The 18,094-nt window shown below is 47.1% G+C and overlaps 1 protein-coding gene across 3 annotated transcripts in view; it reads right to left on the bottom strand.

Moving 5' to 3' along the window:
* Positions 1–18,094, bottom strand: part of SLC13A3 (solute carrier family 13 member 3) — a 68,791-nt gene that overhangs the window by 32,934 nt on the left and 17,763 nt on the right. For 2 of the 3 annotated variants that reach the window (XM_025875489.2, XM_025875491.2), the window contains exons 2-4: positions 10,822–11,087; positions 8,313–8,476; positions 2,108–2,174 (exon numbers count right to left, since the gene is read on the bottom strand). In XM_025875489.2, coding sequence (XP_025731274.1) covers positions 2,108–2,174; positions 8,313–8,476; positions 10,822–11,087 — 497 coding nt within the window. The remainder of the gene's footprint in view (positions 1–2,107; positions 2,175–8,312; positions 8,477–10,821; positions 11,088–18,094) is intronic. The other variant, XM_073880322.1, reaches the window with a different exon arrangement.

The following is an 18,094-nucleotide window of genomic DNA, read 5'->3' as shown; positions in this document are numbered from 1 at the left end:
CAGAAGAGCATATACAGCATTATCAATGTTTTTATTTTACAAATGCATTTATATACATAGAGAGGTATCCAGAAATAATCTAGAATAGTATTCACTTAACCGTTTTGGGAGTGAGATGCTGGGTACATTTTTCTTTTTGTTTAAGAGTATTCTTTTAAATTGTGCAATTATAAAATTTTTGTAAGTGAATGAAATTAAGAATTGTCCCTGTATAACAAATTAACTTTTTTAAGAGAATCAAAGATACTTCAAATATCTTCTGGCCTTAATTACTACATGAGAGGCCCCTTATCTGGAAGGCAATTGGGATATGACTTGGGTTCTAGAAGGAAGACAAGGACTGAAAGCATCTGGAGACCGATGTCACGGCCTGACTTCTCAGGGGGAAAGTTCTGGCAGGAACTGTGGGCACCACCCCCCCCAGACCTGGGAACCCAATCAGACTGAGCCTCACTATGAGAATGAGAGAACAGAAGGGGCCTGAGGGCTCATCTAGTGCAAGCCCCTTTGTTCAGTTGGGGAAACTGAGGCCCAGAGAGGGGACTTTCGTTCCAATGGACGTAGAGTCTCCATCCAATGAATGGGGTTTGCATTCAGTTGACATGGAGTTCTAGAGAATGAGGGCTGGGTCTTTTCCACTAGATTCAGCACAAGCTCTGCGTGGGCAGGTGGTCCAAATAGATTCCTAGGTTGTGCGATAATGAGTGGCTGGGCCCATCACAGACACCGTATCTCAAAGCTGGACTAAAAGCCCCCAGATACAGTGCCAGGAAAGAGCAGAGACAATGGAATAAGACAATCAGACATAAGATCATGTCCCTCCTCTGCTAAAAGCGTCCACTGGATCCCATGTCATTAATAGTCAAGGCTACATCATTGGCCTATTAGGTTCCTCATGCTCTGTCCCTCCACCACCACCCCTCACCACACAAGCAATTTCACTGACCCCAATTCCTACCATACACTCACCCAACTCCAGCCCTACTGGCTTCCTGGCTGCTCTGGACTCTCAGGACCTTTGCACGGGCTGGCTCCTCTGCTGGGAACACTCTTCCCAAAGATCCCCCCTGACCCTTACCTCCTATAGGTGCTTGCTTAAGCCTGACCTTCTTAGAGAGGCCTTTCCTGACCACTCATTTTAAAACTGCCTTTTCACACCCTACAGGCCCCTTCCTTAGCCTTCTTTCCTGCATTGTTCTCCCACATGGCTCTCACCAACCATCTGACATACTGTGAATTTTACTCGTGTGTTTGTTTCTTGTCACTGAGACGGAAACTCCACAAGGGCTGGACTTTTGTCCGTTGCTGCATCCCTGGCAGTACCTGGCTCATTGTAAGCGATCTATAAATATTTGTTGAATGAGTAAAACAGACCTGACTGATGCCCAGCAATGCCTTGAGCAGGTGACTTTACTTCTGCTGTTTTATCACCCAAGGTAACAAAGCCATGAATAACAAGCACCTCATCTGTGCATGTAGGGCCCAGCAATGATCCAAGCTTGCTCAACATTATCTCATTTAATCTCAAAATAACCCTCTACGGTGGGTTCCAATATCTGAGCAGAGGCTCAGAGAGATTAAGTGACTTGTCCAAATTACACAGCCGGTAAGTGGCAGAGCCAGGTTCAAAGTCAGGTCTGCAGGGCTCCAAACCCCAAGATCTTAACCACGCTGCCAAATACAAAGGACATCAGCCACTAAATGTGCCGTCAATGTGAAAGTTTCTTCCTAAGTCACACAAGTGTGAAGGATTGTGATTGTCTCTTAGGATGCTTTTGTCTTTAGAGGCTCTGGATGCCCGTCTGCATGTCTCTCCTCCTTGACTGTCACCTAGTTTGAGCATTCCTGCTCCTCTGGGGCCTCCTCTCAGGTCCTCCACCTCACCAGAGGGACTTAATGTGCTCCTTTGCCCTTGCTATCCACATGTGTGTTTTTTTAAGGAGGCTGGGTACGTCCATGCCCAAGCCAAAGGGATGGATGGTAGACACCTGGGCGTTAGGTCATTTGGAGAAAAATCTGGGGGTGGGGGGAGGATTGCTTGCAACACTGAATTCTTGCTTGTCATCTCCTTGGGTCAAGCACTGGCTCCTCGGTACCAGGAACTCACTCTTCCGGGCTGGCCAGAAATTGCATCTCCGTGGGCATGGGGCGCGGGCCGTTCCTCCACACAGCAGCTAGGAGGAAAGAGCATGGTGTCTTTAGTGTAATGTACCAAGTGGATAGGAGTGTTCCTATTCTCAGGTTTAGATAACTCCCTTAATCTCACTGTACCTCAGTTCTTTAATTCATAAAATGGAAGTAATAATTCTCCTAGGGTTGTCAAGAGGATTAAGGAGCTGACCCATTTGCTATTGGCGGAATGCTTGGGTCCCCCCAAAATTCATATGTGGAAACCTAATCCCCAGTGTGATGGTATTAGGAGGTGGGGACTTCAGGAGGTGTGCCTTTATAAAAGATGCCTCACAAAGCTCCTTTACCCCTCCTCCCACCACATGTGCACACAGCAAGAAGATGGCCATCTATGAACCGAGAAACAGTCCCTCACCACATGGCAAATTTGCCGGCACCTTGATCTTGGACTTCCCAGCCTCCAGAACTATGAAAAATAAATGCTCGATCTATGCTGTTTTTGTTATAGCAGGCTGAATGGATTAAGACACCATTTAAAGTAGGGACTGGCAAATTTCTTCTGTAAGAGACCAGATAGTAAATATCTTAGTCTTTGGGGCCCTATGGCCTCTGTCGTACTCAACTCTGCCATGAAACCAGCCATAGACAATACAGAAATGAATACGTGTGGCTAAACCTTTATTTTTGCACACCGAAATTTGAATATCATGTACTTTTCACATGTCACAGCATATCCTTCTTTTGATTTATTCAGCCATTTAAAAATATAAAAACTATGCTTAGCTCACAGGTTGCACAAAAAGCAGGCAGCAGGCTAGATTTGGTGGGCCAACATTTGCCAGATTCGCCATTGAAAGAATTTAACAGGAATATGAACATTGGCAAGGATTTAGTCAATGTGGGTTCCTCTTGAGAAAGAAGAAAGCGGCCCCCTACGTCTGGAACTGGCCGGACCCAGATATGCCGTGTTGTTCTCTTGCTGGACCTAAATGATCTTACACGTCACCGACATCAGACAGAGTTGCTCTACGAGCGACTGACAAAATGAGACACAGCAAGGGCACTTCATAATCTTGTCTTAGCCCAAAGCCACTTGCCACCCACAAAATGCCAAACGTCCTCCTCTCTTGCCAATTGAATGGCTGCTACTTCTTTACTCGTAGAATTGCCCCCGATTTCTGGCATCATTCAATCTAGAGCAAGGTTCCTTAGACCCCCACAAAGGCCTCAGCCACAGCCCAAAGCCCGTGAGAGGTCCTTTCTAACACCTGACTGAGGTCATCATGGCTACCGGGGGCGCGCGCGCTCTCTTTCTGCGCAGCAATAATACACCCCACCTCTGTAACCGCAGGTGTGTGTTTGGGAGGAAGGGTCGGGACTCCAGCCACAGCTCTTTCCCTGTCTCAGCAGGTGGCCTGGGGGGGAAGTCCTGTCCCCTCTCCACTCTGGGCTGCTCCTTCCCTCTTGGTACCTAGAGGGAGTGGGAGCCATGGTAGCCTACTGTCACTTTACCATGGCTGGTCCTGCTGACCACCTGCAGAGGTCTGAAGGCTAAATGCAGATCAGCTCACCCTGGTGATAAGACCCTACACATTGGTGTAGCTTAAGTTTCCTTCAAGCCCTAGTTGAGAGGGATTTATTTGTTGATTACCTGTCTCCCCCCTGGACTCCCAGCTCCACGCGGGTTTGTATCAGTCATTCCCGTTGCCTTGAACAACCTCCACTGGTGGGAGTCTTGTTCACCCAGAACACTGTTTGGCACATAGTAGGGGTTCAATAAATGTGTGGAATTAATGAATCAATGGATGAATGGATCAGTTATGCCACTGTTCTAAACCTCAGCTTCCTCACACATAAAATGGGGGGGGGCGCCTGCGCAGCTCAGTTTCCTCATCTGTAAAATGGGCACGATGACAAAGCCACCCCTGCAGAGTTGTAGTAGGAGGATCTAATGAGAACACGCGTGGGGCTCTGGAGAAGCCACCACCCATGTGGCCCCTCAGTCCCTCAGGCAGTGCAGGGAGGTGAGCTGGGTGAAGAAACTGAAGGGAAACATCACGGCTGCTTTCCAAGATTGAGGACCCTCCCCTCCAGGTCTTGTCCAGTGAGCCCTGCCCTGCCCCAGGCTCCGTCCTGCTCTGGCACGGTGCTTACAAGCACAGATTCTAGATTCAGACAGAGCTCAGCAACTAACTAACCACGTTGCTTTGGGCAAATCCTTTTGCCTCCCTGAGCTTCAGTGTCCTCATCTGTAAAATGGGGAGCACCTACTTCCTAGCTCCATTATGAAGATTCAATGAGCTGACACGTATGAAAAATAAGAGCACCGTGTCTGGCATACGGTGGGCTCTCAGGACTGAGAGCTCACATTGTCATCACTGTTGCTGCAATGGGTGTCCCTCACGGACCTAGAGCCCCCAGGAGCCTCCCCACCCCTGTCCTGGCCCACTAACAGTCCCCACTCCCCCCACGCCTGTCTTCACATCCTGCCACCAGGACGGAGCACAGAGACTGCGTGAAAGGGAACATCTCTCTTTGGCGCTGCAACTAGCCTTGTTTTAGGTCTTAGGGCGGATCATTAATCAATCCTTGCTCTCTGATCCCACCACTTGTGAAAGCAGGTGTCTGCCCCAGCTTCCTAGGCCCTCCTTCCTCCTGACATCCTGCAGCATTCAGGAGAAGACTCTGGATTTCACCTTGCACCCAACACTGAGTGTGACCGTAAGCAAGTCCCTTCCCCTTCCCGGGTCTCAGATTTTTCATTTTTATAATGAGGGAAATGGCTTCAAATTTTTTTTTTTTTGTGGCCACTAGACTCTTTGAAAAAAACTCTTGCATATGAGGCAGAATACCAGAGGTTAAGAGTTCAGGCTCTGAAGTCAGCCAGCCTAGATTCAAAATACCAGAGCCGCTGTTTTGAAACTGTGACCTTGGAAGCTACTTTATCTTCTTTTTTTTTTTTTAAACTTCTTCCTCAGTTTCCAATCTTCTAAATGAGGTCAATGCCCGCTCCACCTTCTGCGGATGTAAGGCCCTACCAAGAGCCCCAGCACGATGTACGTGCTCAGTAAACATCTGTGATTGCCACGTGGAAGCCCAGTGGATAAAATAGGTAAAGTGGGGAAGCTGAGGTAGACATGGGAGAAGGCGCAGAACCTTCACTGCTTCTTACCACTCCAGGGGGACGGTGACACGGTTCTCTGGAAGCCCCAAGAGTCCCGGGAAACTGTCTGAAAACGAACGAAGCCAACTCTGGCCTGTGGGCTGAATCTGGCCCACAGCCTACTGACTGAGAATGGTTTTTACATTTTTAAACGGCTGGAGAAAATCAGTAGAGGCACAATATTTCATGGTGTAAAAATTATGTGCAATTTTAATTTCAGCACCTGCAAATTACATTTCACTGGCACCCAGCCACGCCCACTTACTTACATCTCGCCTGTGGATGCTTTCTCTCCACAAGGGCACAGTTTGAGCAGTGGTGATGGTGTGGCCAGCAAAGCCTAAAATATTTCCTGTCTGGTCACTTACAGAAACAGTTTTCTGACCCCTGCTATAGAACATCTCTTCCTTCCCACGTGGATGACTTTGACCTTTCGTAGGTCCTGGCTCTGCTACTTTACCAACAATGCAATTGATTCTGGTCATATCAATTTATGTACTTATCATCATTTCTAGCTTTCAGGGCTGATGTGAAAATAAAGTAAGCAAAACAGCTGACTGCGTGGTAGGCAAATACCCATACCACAGTAAACGAGATTAACTTGGACGGTATGTGGATCAATATTTAGATTTTAACATATATATTAATTTTAACACATATTCAAAAAAGCATAACTAGCACTCAAAGCCTGTGGTTTCATGAATCATGTTTGTTCTGTTATTTGGGATAAATGATCCAGAGCTCCCGGAGCAGATCTGCCATCTATCCCTCAACATGTGGCTTCCCAGGTAGCATCTCTGGTCCCCCCATCATGTTCACGTTCCAGCCAGCAGGAGTAGAGGGTGGGTAGGGCAGGACCCGGAAGTTGCGCGCTCCATTCCCACTCATATACCGTTGGCCACACTTAGTCACAGGACCACATCTAATTGCAAGGGAAGCAGGGAAAGTCAGCTTTTTCTCTCCAAAGCCATGTGCCCACGTGGGGCTTCTGTTACTAGAAGAACAAAGAAAGACTCAATATTGGGGATAAACTAGAGATTTCTGCCCACATAGGAACCAACCGAAAGCTTCCTTTTATTTTTACTTTTTTAAAAGATTTTATTTGTTTATTTGACAGAGAGAAACACAGCAAGAGAGGGAACACAAGCAGGGGGAGTGGGAGAGGGAGAAACAGGCTTCCCACTTAGCATGGAGCCCTGCGTGGGGCTCGATCCTAGGACCCTGGGATCATGACCTGAGCCGAAGGCAGACGCTTACTGAGCCACCCAGGTGCCCCGAAAGCTTCCTTTTAAAATACATTTATGTAAGTAGGGGCACCTGGGTGGCTCAGTCGGTTAAGCGTCGGACTCTTGGTTTCAGCTCAGGTGGTGATCCTCAGGGTCATGAGACTGAGCCCCGCTTGGGCTCCGTGTTGAACATAGAGCCTGCTTGAGATTCTCTCTCCCTCTCTCTCTCTCTGCCCCTTTCCCTGTTCGCATTTGTGCACGTTCTTTCTCTCTCAAACATAAATACATACACACATACATACATACATAAAATACGTTTATGTAAATAAAAAGATGTTTTAAAGCAGACAGGATGTGGCAGACCTCTGCCACCACGAGGGAAAGACTTGGGGAATCACAGAGATGCCAGTGATAAGTCCTGATATCTTCGTGCTGCTGAATCAATCCTGGAACTGCCTTTCTCTGCCTTCTTGATGTTTGAGGAAAACAAACCCTTATTTTTCAAGCCACCTGCAGACAGACCTTCCTTCTTTGCCTACATTCCCACGGACGCAGCTGGTTCCATGGGTAAGAGAGCACGCTGCAAAGTTGGGCTCAGCCATTCGTCTGCTGTGTGACCTGGGGAAGTCCCTTCCCCTCTCTGAGCCCTTGCTTCTTCATGTAAGAACGCAGCAGCTACTTGTATTTTGTTTTGTTTAGAACATAGTTTCTGAGGTTCGAGAGAATCAACTCCTTCAGCTGGTGGCACATTCTCACTATCCTTGTACAACGAAGGCCCCTCTTTTGTTTTCTTTCTTTCTTTCTTTAGTCCCTTCGATTCCCATTTCCCACTCCCATCCTTTGCAGAGCAACCATGCTGATGCCTCTAATCTGTAGGTTTTTGTTTGCTTACGTTCTTGCAAAATGGTCACTTGCGTGAATTTTTAATTTACATCATGGTATTGTCTTCTAGATCTCATTCTGGTTTTTTTTTTTCCAGTCATGACTGTGTTTTGTGAGATCCATTTCTAGAACTGTGGTCCTCTAATTCTTTGCTTCTAAAAGCAGCAAGGTGCTCAACAGTACACACTTGACCTTCCCCTTTACTGGTGGTGCCGCTCACATGGCTACTTACTCACCACACCACAGAGAAGGCTGCAGTGAACAGTGTCACACCCGTCCCCTGGGGGACCTCTGTCAGAATTCTTTGGCGTTTGTATCTAGGAGTCAAACTGTCAGGTTACAGGGTATGTGCACATTTTTTTTTTTTTTTAGGGTATGTGCACATTTAATTTGATTAAATATTTGCAGAATTCCCTTAAGAAAGCCTGACCCAGTGCATACGCTCTCTGGCAGAACACAAGGGTTCCCATGGCCCCACGCCTGCCGACATAGGGCAGTGTCCAGCTTTCTTATCTTTGCCAATCTCACTGAAGTAAATCTCGTTGTTTCAGTTGGCATTTCTCTGGCATTAGTGATTTTGAGCATCTCTTCAAGTGCTCTAAAACCCAGGGGAAGTATAGTATCTACTTCATAAGGCTGTTTTTGAGAGGTGAAAGAGATGATACAGGCAAAGTGTTGAACTCTTCACTCTTCAGTATGCAGTCAGCACTCAATGAATGCAAATCTTTTAAAAAACCAAGGTATCAAGGTTTGACTTAGCTAATTCTCCGTTATTATTATTATTATTATTTAAACACTTGGCACATAGGAGATGCTCAACAAGTATATTCCCTTCACCCTCCTCTGCAGGACGTCCCGCTCCCCCTCCTCCACGTTGGTGGGGCTGCCCCAGTCCCTTTCCACAGCCTCACCTGTGTTCTCGTCACTCGGCCAGTTGAGGTCCTTCTGAGCCTCCTTCTGGCTGAAGAGACTTTTCAGGATGGCGCTGGCAATGGGCAGCATCATGGCGGTGGAGGCCGTATTGCTCAGCCACATGGACAGGAAGGAGGTGGTCACCATCATCCCCAGGATGAGCCTGGGAACAGAGGCAGTTAGAGGCACATCCAGAACGGGGGCCCAGGAGGTCCTCTGGTCCCACTTTGCCACCCCTGGGGAATCCAGCCCACTGGTTTTACAGACGGGAAGTTAAGGCCCAGAGAGAACAAGCCAGTGACCAAGTGGGGACCAGATTCACTCACCAGCCTTATTTCAGGTCTAAGGAAACTGACTCCACACGTTTAAGTGAACTGGCCACAGGTACCCAAGGTAAAATAGTCCAAAGATAGCCCAACCCTGACGTTTTCTCTCCCTTGCTCCCCAGTCCTTGATGGTTTCCATTACAGAATAAAGGTCACCTTGGTTTGGCACCAACGCTGTCCACCGTATGCCCCCAAACCATCTTCCCAGCCTCTTCTCCCACTTGCCCTCCCACTGCTACCAGCCACCTGCTCAGACTCCCCTGAACTCAACCACACACCCCAACAGGCCCCGATCTCCTGCCTGCCTGCCATGGCTTGGCCCCTCCCACCAGTAGGAATCCAAACTCCATGATCTTTTTTCTTTACATTAAATTCTTAGCCCACCTGGATTTATCTAGATGGATAGTATGAAGATCTAAGTGGATTTTTTTTTTTTAAAGAATAAGCCAATTATTCCAACCCTCGCCATTTACTGAATAATCCTTTCCTTTCCTACTGATTTAGATTTCTTCTAGAATATGTATCCAGCATTGAAAATTCTATTTCTGGACTAGTGTCATGCTGTTTTCATTGTTCCAACTTTATCGTATGTTTGAATAGCAGCCCACCCAGGCTTCAAGGTCAAATGTAACCTGCTCCATGAAGAAGTCTACCTCTTACCTCTCCTTTGGGCTCCCACACCACAGGTGCCCCTTGGGTTGGAATTCCACTTTGCACTGGAATCAGTGCTATAGATACAATCTCTCCCACAGGACTGGCAGTCCCTCCAGAGCCTAGCAGAGTGCTCGACACAGAGCCAATACTAGAACTCTAGGCGTTATCTAGAACCTTCTTCTCCCCAACCACTACTCCCACTGATTTTATCAACCAAAGAGCTCTCAGAGCTATCCATTCTGTTCCTCTCCACTGCCACTACCCCAGGCCAAGCTGTCACCACAGCTGCTTCTGCACACCCAGAACAGTCTCCTAACTGGGCTGCGTCCAGAGTCCCACTCCTCATCTGCTCTCCACCTGGCAGCCTAGAGGAATTTTTTTAAAAAATGCGAATTTGGTCATGTTGTTCCCCAGCTTAGAGCTCTTTAAAGCAGAGATTCATAAGCAGTGGGGCTGTGGATATAATTTAGGATGGAAACGAGAGGGTAAAAAAAATGCATCTTTATTTGACTAACCTCCAATGGAAATTAGGTATTTCCTTTGGTGATAAACAAAGGCAACAAAGTTCAGTAGTATTAGAAGTGCCCGGGACTCCGTCACCAATTAAGCTCACGGATATTTTCAGATCGTGTTATAATAGATGCAAACATCTTGGAATCCCACTGACACTCAAAATGTCCTCAAAATGTAGTTGTTATTAGGCCAGTCGAGAGGGATCTTACCATTTACCGTAAAGGAGTACATACGGTACTATGTCACAAGTTTGTTTTTAAAACATTTATTTGGATCCCTGCATTTTCTTGTGGTGGTTGTTGTTTTAAATCCTATGTGCTGTGTGATTTATACATTTAAAGATACTATTCTAGCAAGGGATCCTTAAGGTGCAACAAATTGCAAACAAACAAACAAAAAGATTAAAAGAACAGTGAAACCCTATTTTAAAGGCCATTTAATCCTCTTAGAATGAAAGTTCAAACCCTAGCTAGGGAGCCCAAGGCCCTGCAGGGATGGCCTCTGGCTCCCCATCTCTCCGGGGCCACCTTCCCACTCATTCCCCACCCGCCTGGGCTATGAAATAGCAAACTAGGATGATAATGACCAGGATTTATCACACTTTATAGGTCTAAGCTATTATAGTTTCATTCTACAGGCAAAGAGAGAGAAGTTAAGTCATTTCCCAGAGCAGGAAAGGTGGGGTTCAGCCCCAGCTGTCCGAGTCACCTTGCTAAGATGGCCCTCTCTAGAACTACGGGACATGAATCCCTGGGGGTGAGGCCTGGGATAAGCATTTCAACTGGCTCCCCAGGGGATTCTTCTGCACTTTTGAGAACTGCCCAAGAGCCTGGCACTGCATCTGGCACACAGATGGGGCTCACAACGTATCCAGGGAATGAATGAGTAAATGGAAGGTGGGACATGATGAGCTTGTGGGCCTGGATGACCAGACCAGGAAGAGTGAGTCTGGGCTCCAAGAGATGCGGTCCTCCTGCCTCCCCACCTTTGGGCTAGACCCATTATCTGGCCTTACCTGGCTGGCTGGACCCCGACGAGCATGAGGACCTTGAGGGCGATCCTTCGGTGCAGATTCCACTCCTCAATGGCGCTGGCCATGATCAGCCCACTGAGGAAGAGGAAGTTGGTGTCCAGGAAGTACTGGGGGCAGACCTTGCTGGAGGGCAGGATGCCCAAGAAGGGGAAGAGGATGATGGGCAGCAGGGCTGTCACCGAGAGGGGCAGGGCCTCTGTGCACCAGTACACCGCCATGAGCAGGATGACAAACAGGCAGCGGCCTTCCTGCAGGGGGTAGCAGGGGAGATGCAGCTCAGAAGGGTCAGTGGAGCCCTGGGCGGCAGGGGGAGAAGAGATCCTGGGGCAGCACCCATCAAGGCACATTCCGCAGGGAAGCTGTGGAGAGGGTGAGTGCCCAAAGCTTTGACCTTGAGCAGATGACATCACTTGTCTGAGCCTCATTTTGCTCAACTATACAGTGGGGAAGAAACATGTGTCCATTTTATAGGACTGTTTGAGGATTACATGAAATGCGCCATTGCCTTAGAAGTGGACCCTGAGATGAGCATGAGAGTGCAAATGGTTTGACAGAGGATCCCAGAAAGTTCTGGAAGGGCAATAGGGAAGCGAAACGGAAGCCACTACAGACAGTGTATTCATGAGAAGATTATCCCTGTGGGCAGCTGGGGCTCACCCCTAATGGGGGACCCTGGGAGAGGGTGTAGAGCATGCTTCAGGGTTGTCCTCCTGGGAGACAAGGAAGCTGGCTTTTTACCTGCCAACTCCTGGCCATCACTGGTTGAAGGCTGCTCCTTGGAGCATTAACTCCCCACTCTTCCGGCCTGCCCGGCATACAGTGAGAGAACACACTGGTGCAGAGCATCTCAGTTTCAGTAGGAAGCTACTGGCAGATGCAGGATGGTGAGTGCCAATGGAGATGTGGAGAGAGCACCAGCAGCGGCCGCCACCTCCATACACAGCCCTCAACACAATGTCCAACACAGAGCGCATGCTCTGTAAGTAGTAATAATAATAAGCAATATGTATGGGGCTATTAAGTACCAGGAACTGTGTAATCCTCACAAAATCCCAGAGGAGTGAGTATCCCCATTTTATGGAGTAGGAAGCTGAGATGTAAGGTCACTAGCAAGACAATGATTGTGCAGAAACAAGTCAATCTCCCTCCAGAGCCATCGCTCTTAATCAAATACCCCCCAGCTGTTACCAGCAGAATACTAGAACCTATGACCAGTTGACAATCCAATGTTAAAGATTCAGAACAAAACAGCTCAGTGGTTGCCCAGGCTTAGGCAGGAGGTGTGTATGCTGTGGAAGAGGAGCTGCAAAGGAGTTCAAAGGAACGTTTTGGGGTGATGGAATGTTCTAGAAACAAGAGTGCAGTAATGACAATGCCTTCACTTCTGATACATCAGTGTCTCATAGGATCCATCATCAATAGTGTCCTATTATTATTCACATGGTCACTGTTTGAATAAAATTACTCATAGTCCTGACTTTCTTTCTTATGCTCTCTCAAGGCAATGTCCTTGCATGTTCCAGGAAACACAGACTATTTCTTGAATTTGATGCTGTCTGGTGCCATTTTATGCTTCTTACTTCTTACTCACAGTAGGTTTGGTTGACTTCATTCAGTGTCCACAGGACATTGGACTGAATTCCATCCTAACAAGCACCATCCTAGTAGAACTTACCCTCAGCTACACAGTCAGGCATCAGCTACATGCAGACACTAGGACTAGTTAATCCATCTGACAGAGGGGCAAGGGCAGGATCCGAGGGACCAATGGCTTTGGCAATAATCCAAGCAAAGATTACCAGTGACTAGGGTCTGGGGGAGTGGTGGAGGTAGTGAGAAGTGGTCAAATTCGGGGTCTAGATCCAAGGGAGAGCCTGACAGCTTTGCCGAGGATCTGTTAGGATGTGTAAGGCAAAAAGAGCAACCAGGAGGAATTCCAGTTGTTGGCCTCAGCAGGGGGAAGAATGAGGTTGCCATTTACTGAGCCAGGGGGACTGGGACATACCCGCACCCATTTGCATACCTTGAAAACACATCCTGTTTTCTCAACAACCTGGCTGGGAGTTGAGACCAGGAATTTGAGTGAGACACAGTCACTGCCCTTTAGCCAGCAAATCTGACCATGCCGATAATAGAAGAGTCCTCTGTGACTAGCTCTTCTCAAACTCGAGTGACCCTCGCAGGCTCTGCCTACTAAGTCTCCCTCAAGCAGAGGTATATTGGTAAATGTTTAACAACTGGAAAGCTTGTGTGTGTGTGTGTGTGTGTGTGTGTGTGTGTGTGTGTGTGTGTGTAGCAATTCTTTTTTTTTTAAGATTTTATTTATTTGTCAGAGAGAGACAGAGAGCACAAGCAGGGGGAGGGGCAGAGGGAGAAACAGACTCCCCGCTGAGCAGGGAGCCCGATGTGGGGCTCGATCCCAGGACCCCAGGATCATGACCTGAGCCGAAGGCAGATGCTTAATCGACTGAGCCACCCAGGCGCCCCTGTGAGTAGAAATTCTTGATTACTATTTCGTTTAACCAAGTCACTCATGTCATTGACGAGTGAACTTAGTTTTACTATGAATGTCAGCTTATATTTTTATTTACATTAATGACTAAGACAAGACGGAAACAAAGAAGTATGTCAGAAACTCACTTGTTCACCAATGATGTGAGCCACTTCTTTACTGAATTAAATGATAGTTTTCAAATACTGGAAGAATAAGTCCTCATTTTGGGGGGCTATTCACAATGTAACTGCTGTAGACACAACGCATTTTACGTTTCATCTGTACTATTAACATTTTCCATTACTTTCTTAAATTTAGTCAAGCAGGGGCTCCGGGGTGGCTTAGTCGCTTAAGTGTCCGACTCTTGATTTTGGCTCAGGTCATGATCTCAGGGTCGATCCCAGGAGCCCCACGTTGGGATCGCATTGGGCATGGAGCCTGCTTAAAATTGTCCCCCTCCCTCTGCTCCCCCCTCACCCCTCTCTCTCTCTCAAAAAAAAAAAAACAAAAACAAAACTAGACAAGCAACACAACAATAAGTTAAGCCCTGATTTGCAGTGTTTGCCAATTTCTAGGTGTAAATGCCCGCACATGGTTGATTTCAAGCTATCAAGTGACATCACTGAACACAGGGTTGGCACGAGAGGGGCAGTTTCGCTCCCCTACACGGCATTTCCTCCATACATATTGGTGTCAATAGAGAGACACAGATAATCTTCAAGAGCTTAGATAATCGTAAACCAATCAACAAGCGGTGAACTTTGAGTAACTATTACTTTTGTTTTAATATATTGAATCACAAGTTTGTATAATTTCATTTTAAATATCTCTGTGTACAACTGGCTAGCAAAATTTCAAAAACTCGGCAATCGGGTCTCAAGAGCTGGGATAGACACTCCAGTACACTGTTGCAAGCTTCCAGACAGAACATCCATGTAAAACCACCTCCCCCAAAAAAGAATCTGGGTCACCTTCTGTTGCAAACTTGACATTTTCAACCCATGTTTGGTATCATGTTCCATAATGCAGCTATCTTTTAAAAATATACAATTATTTTCTACCGGATCTTGCTGCTGGCTCAGGAAGACATGCCACATCTATCTTGTTTTTTATATACCACCTGCCAGACCAACAGTTGTCCTGGTTTAGAAGATAGAGGTCTGTCTTAGCTCAGGTTGCTATCACCAAATACCAGGGGCTTAGAGGCTGGAAAGACAGACATTTACTTCCCACCAATCCCGGAAGCTGGAAAATCTAAGATCAAGGTACTAGCAGATTTGGGTTCGGGTGACAGCTCTCTTCCCGGCTTACAGATCTGTCTTCTCATCACGTCCTCCTCACCTGGTCCTTACCCGCTGTGTGCATGCGGAAAGCTCGCCTTCTCCAAAGGCTATAATCCCACGCTGGGCTCCCACCCTCATAAACTGACCTAATCTTACAGTGTCAAAAGGACAATAAAGGGGTTAGTATGAACAACTTGATACCAGTAAATTTGATGACCTAGAGGAAATAGAAATACTCCTCAAAAAACATAACTTACTCAACTATCAGAGAAAGGAAGAGAAAAGCTGAATATTTCAGTATCTGTTAAAAAAAAAAACAAAACAGAATCAATCATCAAAAACCTTCCTGCAACAAAACCTCCAAGGCCTGCTAACTTCAATGGCAATTCTACCAAACATTTAAGGAATAAATAATACACATGATACACAAGCTCTTCCAGAGAACGGGGAAAGAAGGAACACTTCCCAATTCATTCATGAGGCCAGGGTAACCCTGTGACTGGCTTATCCTGACCAGGGCATTAAAAGGACTAATAATGGTTGAGCATCGCTGGGACATGCAAAGTCATCTGGAAAACCAGTTTCCTTGTCTCTCCGGCCTCTCATCCTTATGCAAAAGAAATACAGGAACAATGAAAACCAAAATCACCAGCATTTTCATGTATTAACTCCTCCAATGACAGGTATTATCAGTACCCTCTACTTCATCCAAGTTATAGGGGAAGGACATCCCCCATTAAATACATTTTAGAACACAGCAGGAGAAAAAAATAAACATGACCTTTCAAAAATTAGCTTTATGAGCTATAATTTACATACAATCAACTGCATCCATGGTTAAGTACATAGTTTGAGGTTTAACAAATGTACACACCTACATCACATCCCGATCAAGAAAATGTTTCTGTCACCCCAGAAAGTTCCCTTTTGCCCCTTCCAGATCAATCCTCGGGCCCCTTCTAAAACACTGCTGTGATTTCCATCACTAGAGACTGGTTTTGCCTGCCCTCCGACTTAAATGGGTTCATACAGGATGTACTTTTGTACTTTTTGTTCAGTACAGGGCCTGAGAGATTCACGCACGTGGTTGTGTATATCAGCGTTTCGTTCTTTGTTAGTGCTGAATAGTATTCCATCCTGTGAATATACCACCGTTTGTGCCTGTCCTGCTGATGGACACTGGATTGTTTCCAGTTTGGAGCAATTATGAGTAAAGCTGCTGTGAACATTCAAATGCATCTGCTTTGGGGGTGACATCCTGTAAGTCCTTTTGTGCCTCGTATGGCACATTATATAATGGGGGCGGGGGAGGGGCATTACTGATAAATTCTGGCTGTAAGGGGCTACCTTTCAAAGGCTCCGAGTCCCAGGCCTGTTTTCTCCCTCTCCCTCTTCCTTTCCTTCCCTTCCCTGTTCTCTCTCTGTTTCACTCTCCCTCTACTCGCTCCCACTCTCTCTCTCCTCCCTCCCTTGGTGCTCTTGCCAAGATGTCAACATCAGTCCTTTGCGGAGGAACAACTCCAGATACAGCGCATGTCAGCTCGGGAGGTGACCCTCGGGTCACCCTCCCACATTCCTGCAAATGGCAGGAATTGGGAAGTTGATCCTTGGCCGGCATGGGTGCTTTACCAGTAAGTGGGTCAAGCGTGTGTTTCATTACCTTGCTGGTTAGTTAGGGATTGGAGCAGGGCCAAGGTGACCCCAAATAGCTTCCCTGCCCCAGCTGGGCTTCCTGTGGGCAAATGGATCCAGAATTGTCAGCTGGATGCCAGACATCTGGTGGGGAATTAATAAGTACTACTGCCCCTCCCTCCCCCACCCCTGTGAGGCCTTGAGGACAGAAGTGACCCCCAGAGAGCCAAAATCTCCCAGGAGGCTTGGAGGCAAGGCCTGGTGAGCTGGGGCCTATGTGCACTGAGTGGGGAGCTCTCAGAGATCGAGAAGGCTGAGCCAGTTCCTACCTCCAGGCCTTTGCACCTGCTGTCCTTTCAGCCTGGCCCCCTCGACCCTGATCTCGGTCTAGCTGGCTCCTGCTTGCTGTTTGGCCCTCATCTCAAAGGTCACCTTTTCAGGGAGTGACCTGACCATGTGATCTGACCATACGTTCGATTGTGGTCTGATTTCCATTGTCTGGCCTTGTTTTTGTCGAGCACTTCTCAACAGCCCAGGTATTTCTTGTTTGTTGCCTTATTATTTCCTTCCCCCCACCAGACCATAAGCTCCATACAAACATGACCCTTGTCTTTATTTGTTCACCTCTGTCTCCAGGGCCTCAGTGGATATTTACTGAATGAATAAATACATGGTCTAAATCAGGTGGCACAGACTCAAGTGCAGGGCACCCTTTCATGAGAGAATCAGGTTGGTGGAAGAAAAAAGTCATATCGCTTTCTCAAGTCTGATTTGCATTTCTGGCAGTTCCATTATTTCAGTAGCAGGGGAGGATGCCCACGCTTGACGATAAATCACAGCTGCCACTGGGCCTCAGAACAAGGAAAGCAATAAGGAGGAGTGGGGACTGTGGTGAATGGGGGGGTATTGGCCCCTCTAAGAACATCAACTGCTGCTCAGCTTCTGGTTGTTGTCATGAGAACATGAGCCCCACGATGCTGGATCTCCTGATTTTTCAAAAGAAGCTTGAAACTGTGCTTTTAGTGGGACATCTCACAATTTTAAAAGATTTGCTTATTAAGAAGAAAGTGTAGGCAAAAAAACCCCACATCTGCAAGCACCATCAAATCCATGGTCACCCAGTTATGATCTTTAGTCTAAATGGTTTTAATTGGCGTAAAATTCCAGAAAAGCGCTCACACATAGACAATTCTGAATCTAAGTCAAGTTGTTCACAGATTACTAGGGATCATGGGATGCTATATTTAAAATCTCTGCTCCATTTTTAAAATTCCTAATTTCCAGGTATAGAAACTGAGATCTGCTGAGGAGCAGTGATCTCTTGAGGACCATGCAGAACACAAAAGCAGATCTCACCACATGCAGGACTGGTTACCATTCAAACGTGGGCCAGGGAGTGGGATCCAGGTGGATCCACGATTTTACCCCAGCCCACAGCACATCCATCCCACCTCTGCCTCTGGGCCCCCCTGTTTCATGAACCCAGCCCCCTGGCCGTGTGGAAGTTTGGTCTGCATGTCTGCAAATGGAAACTTCCCTTGATCCCTCAAGGGCAGATTCAGGTAGAAGCATAGAGTCACATGATCCCAGGGTCCCTGTTCCTTTGAATTTTAACTTCTGGAGTTTAGAGGTTGGGGCAGGTGTCTGATCCTGCAGAGACTCATTTTCTAGGTCATATCAGAGTCAGCAATTTGCCTCTTTGTCACTTTGTTCTGTCTCGAGGCTCCGCTTCAGGAGACGGAATCTTGCTGAGGTGGCCCGGGGTAGATGGACTCATGGCTTCCGGTGACATATTTCTCAGCTACCCAGCCCCTCCCCTCTGCCAGTAGAGGCTGGGACCATTTGG

Source organism: Callorhinus ursinus, unplaced genomic scaffold (assembly GCF_003265705.2).
Source record: "Callorhinus ursinus isolate GAN/ISIS: 27379988/994484 unplaced genomic scaffold, GSC_fseal_2.0 scaffold38, whole genome shotgun sequence".
In the NCBI taxonomy this organism is placed as follows: domain Eukaryota; kingdom Metazoa; phylum Chordata; class Mammalia; order Carnivora; family Otariidae; genus Callorhinus; species Callorhinus ursinus.
This window is presented reverse-complemented; position numbering and strand designations above follow the sequence as displayed.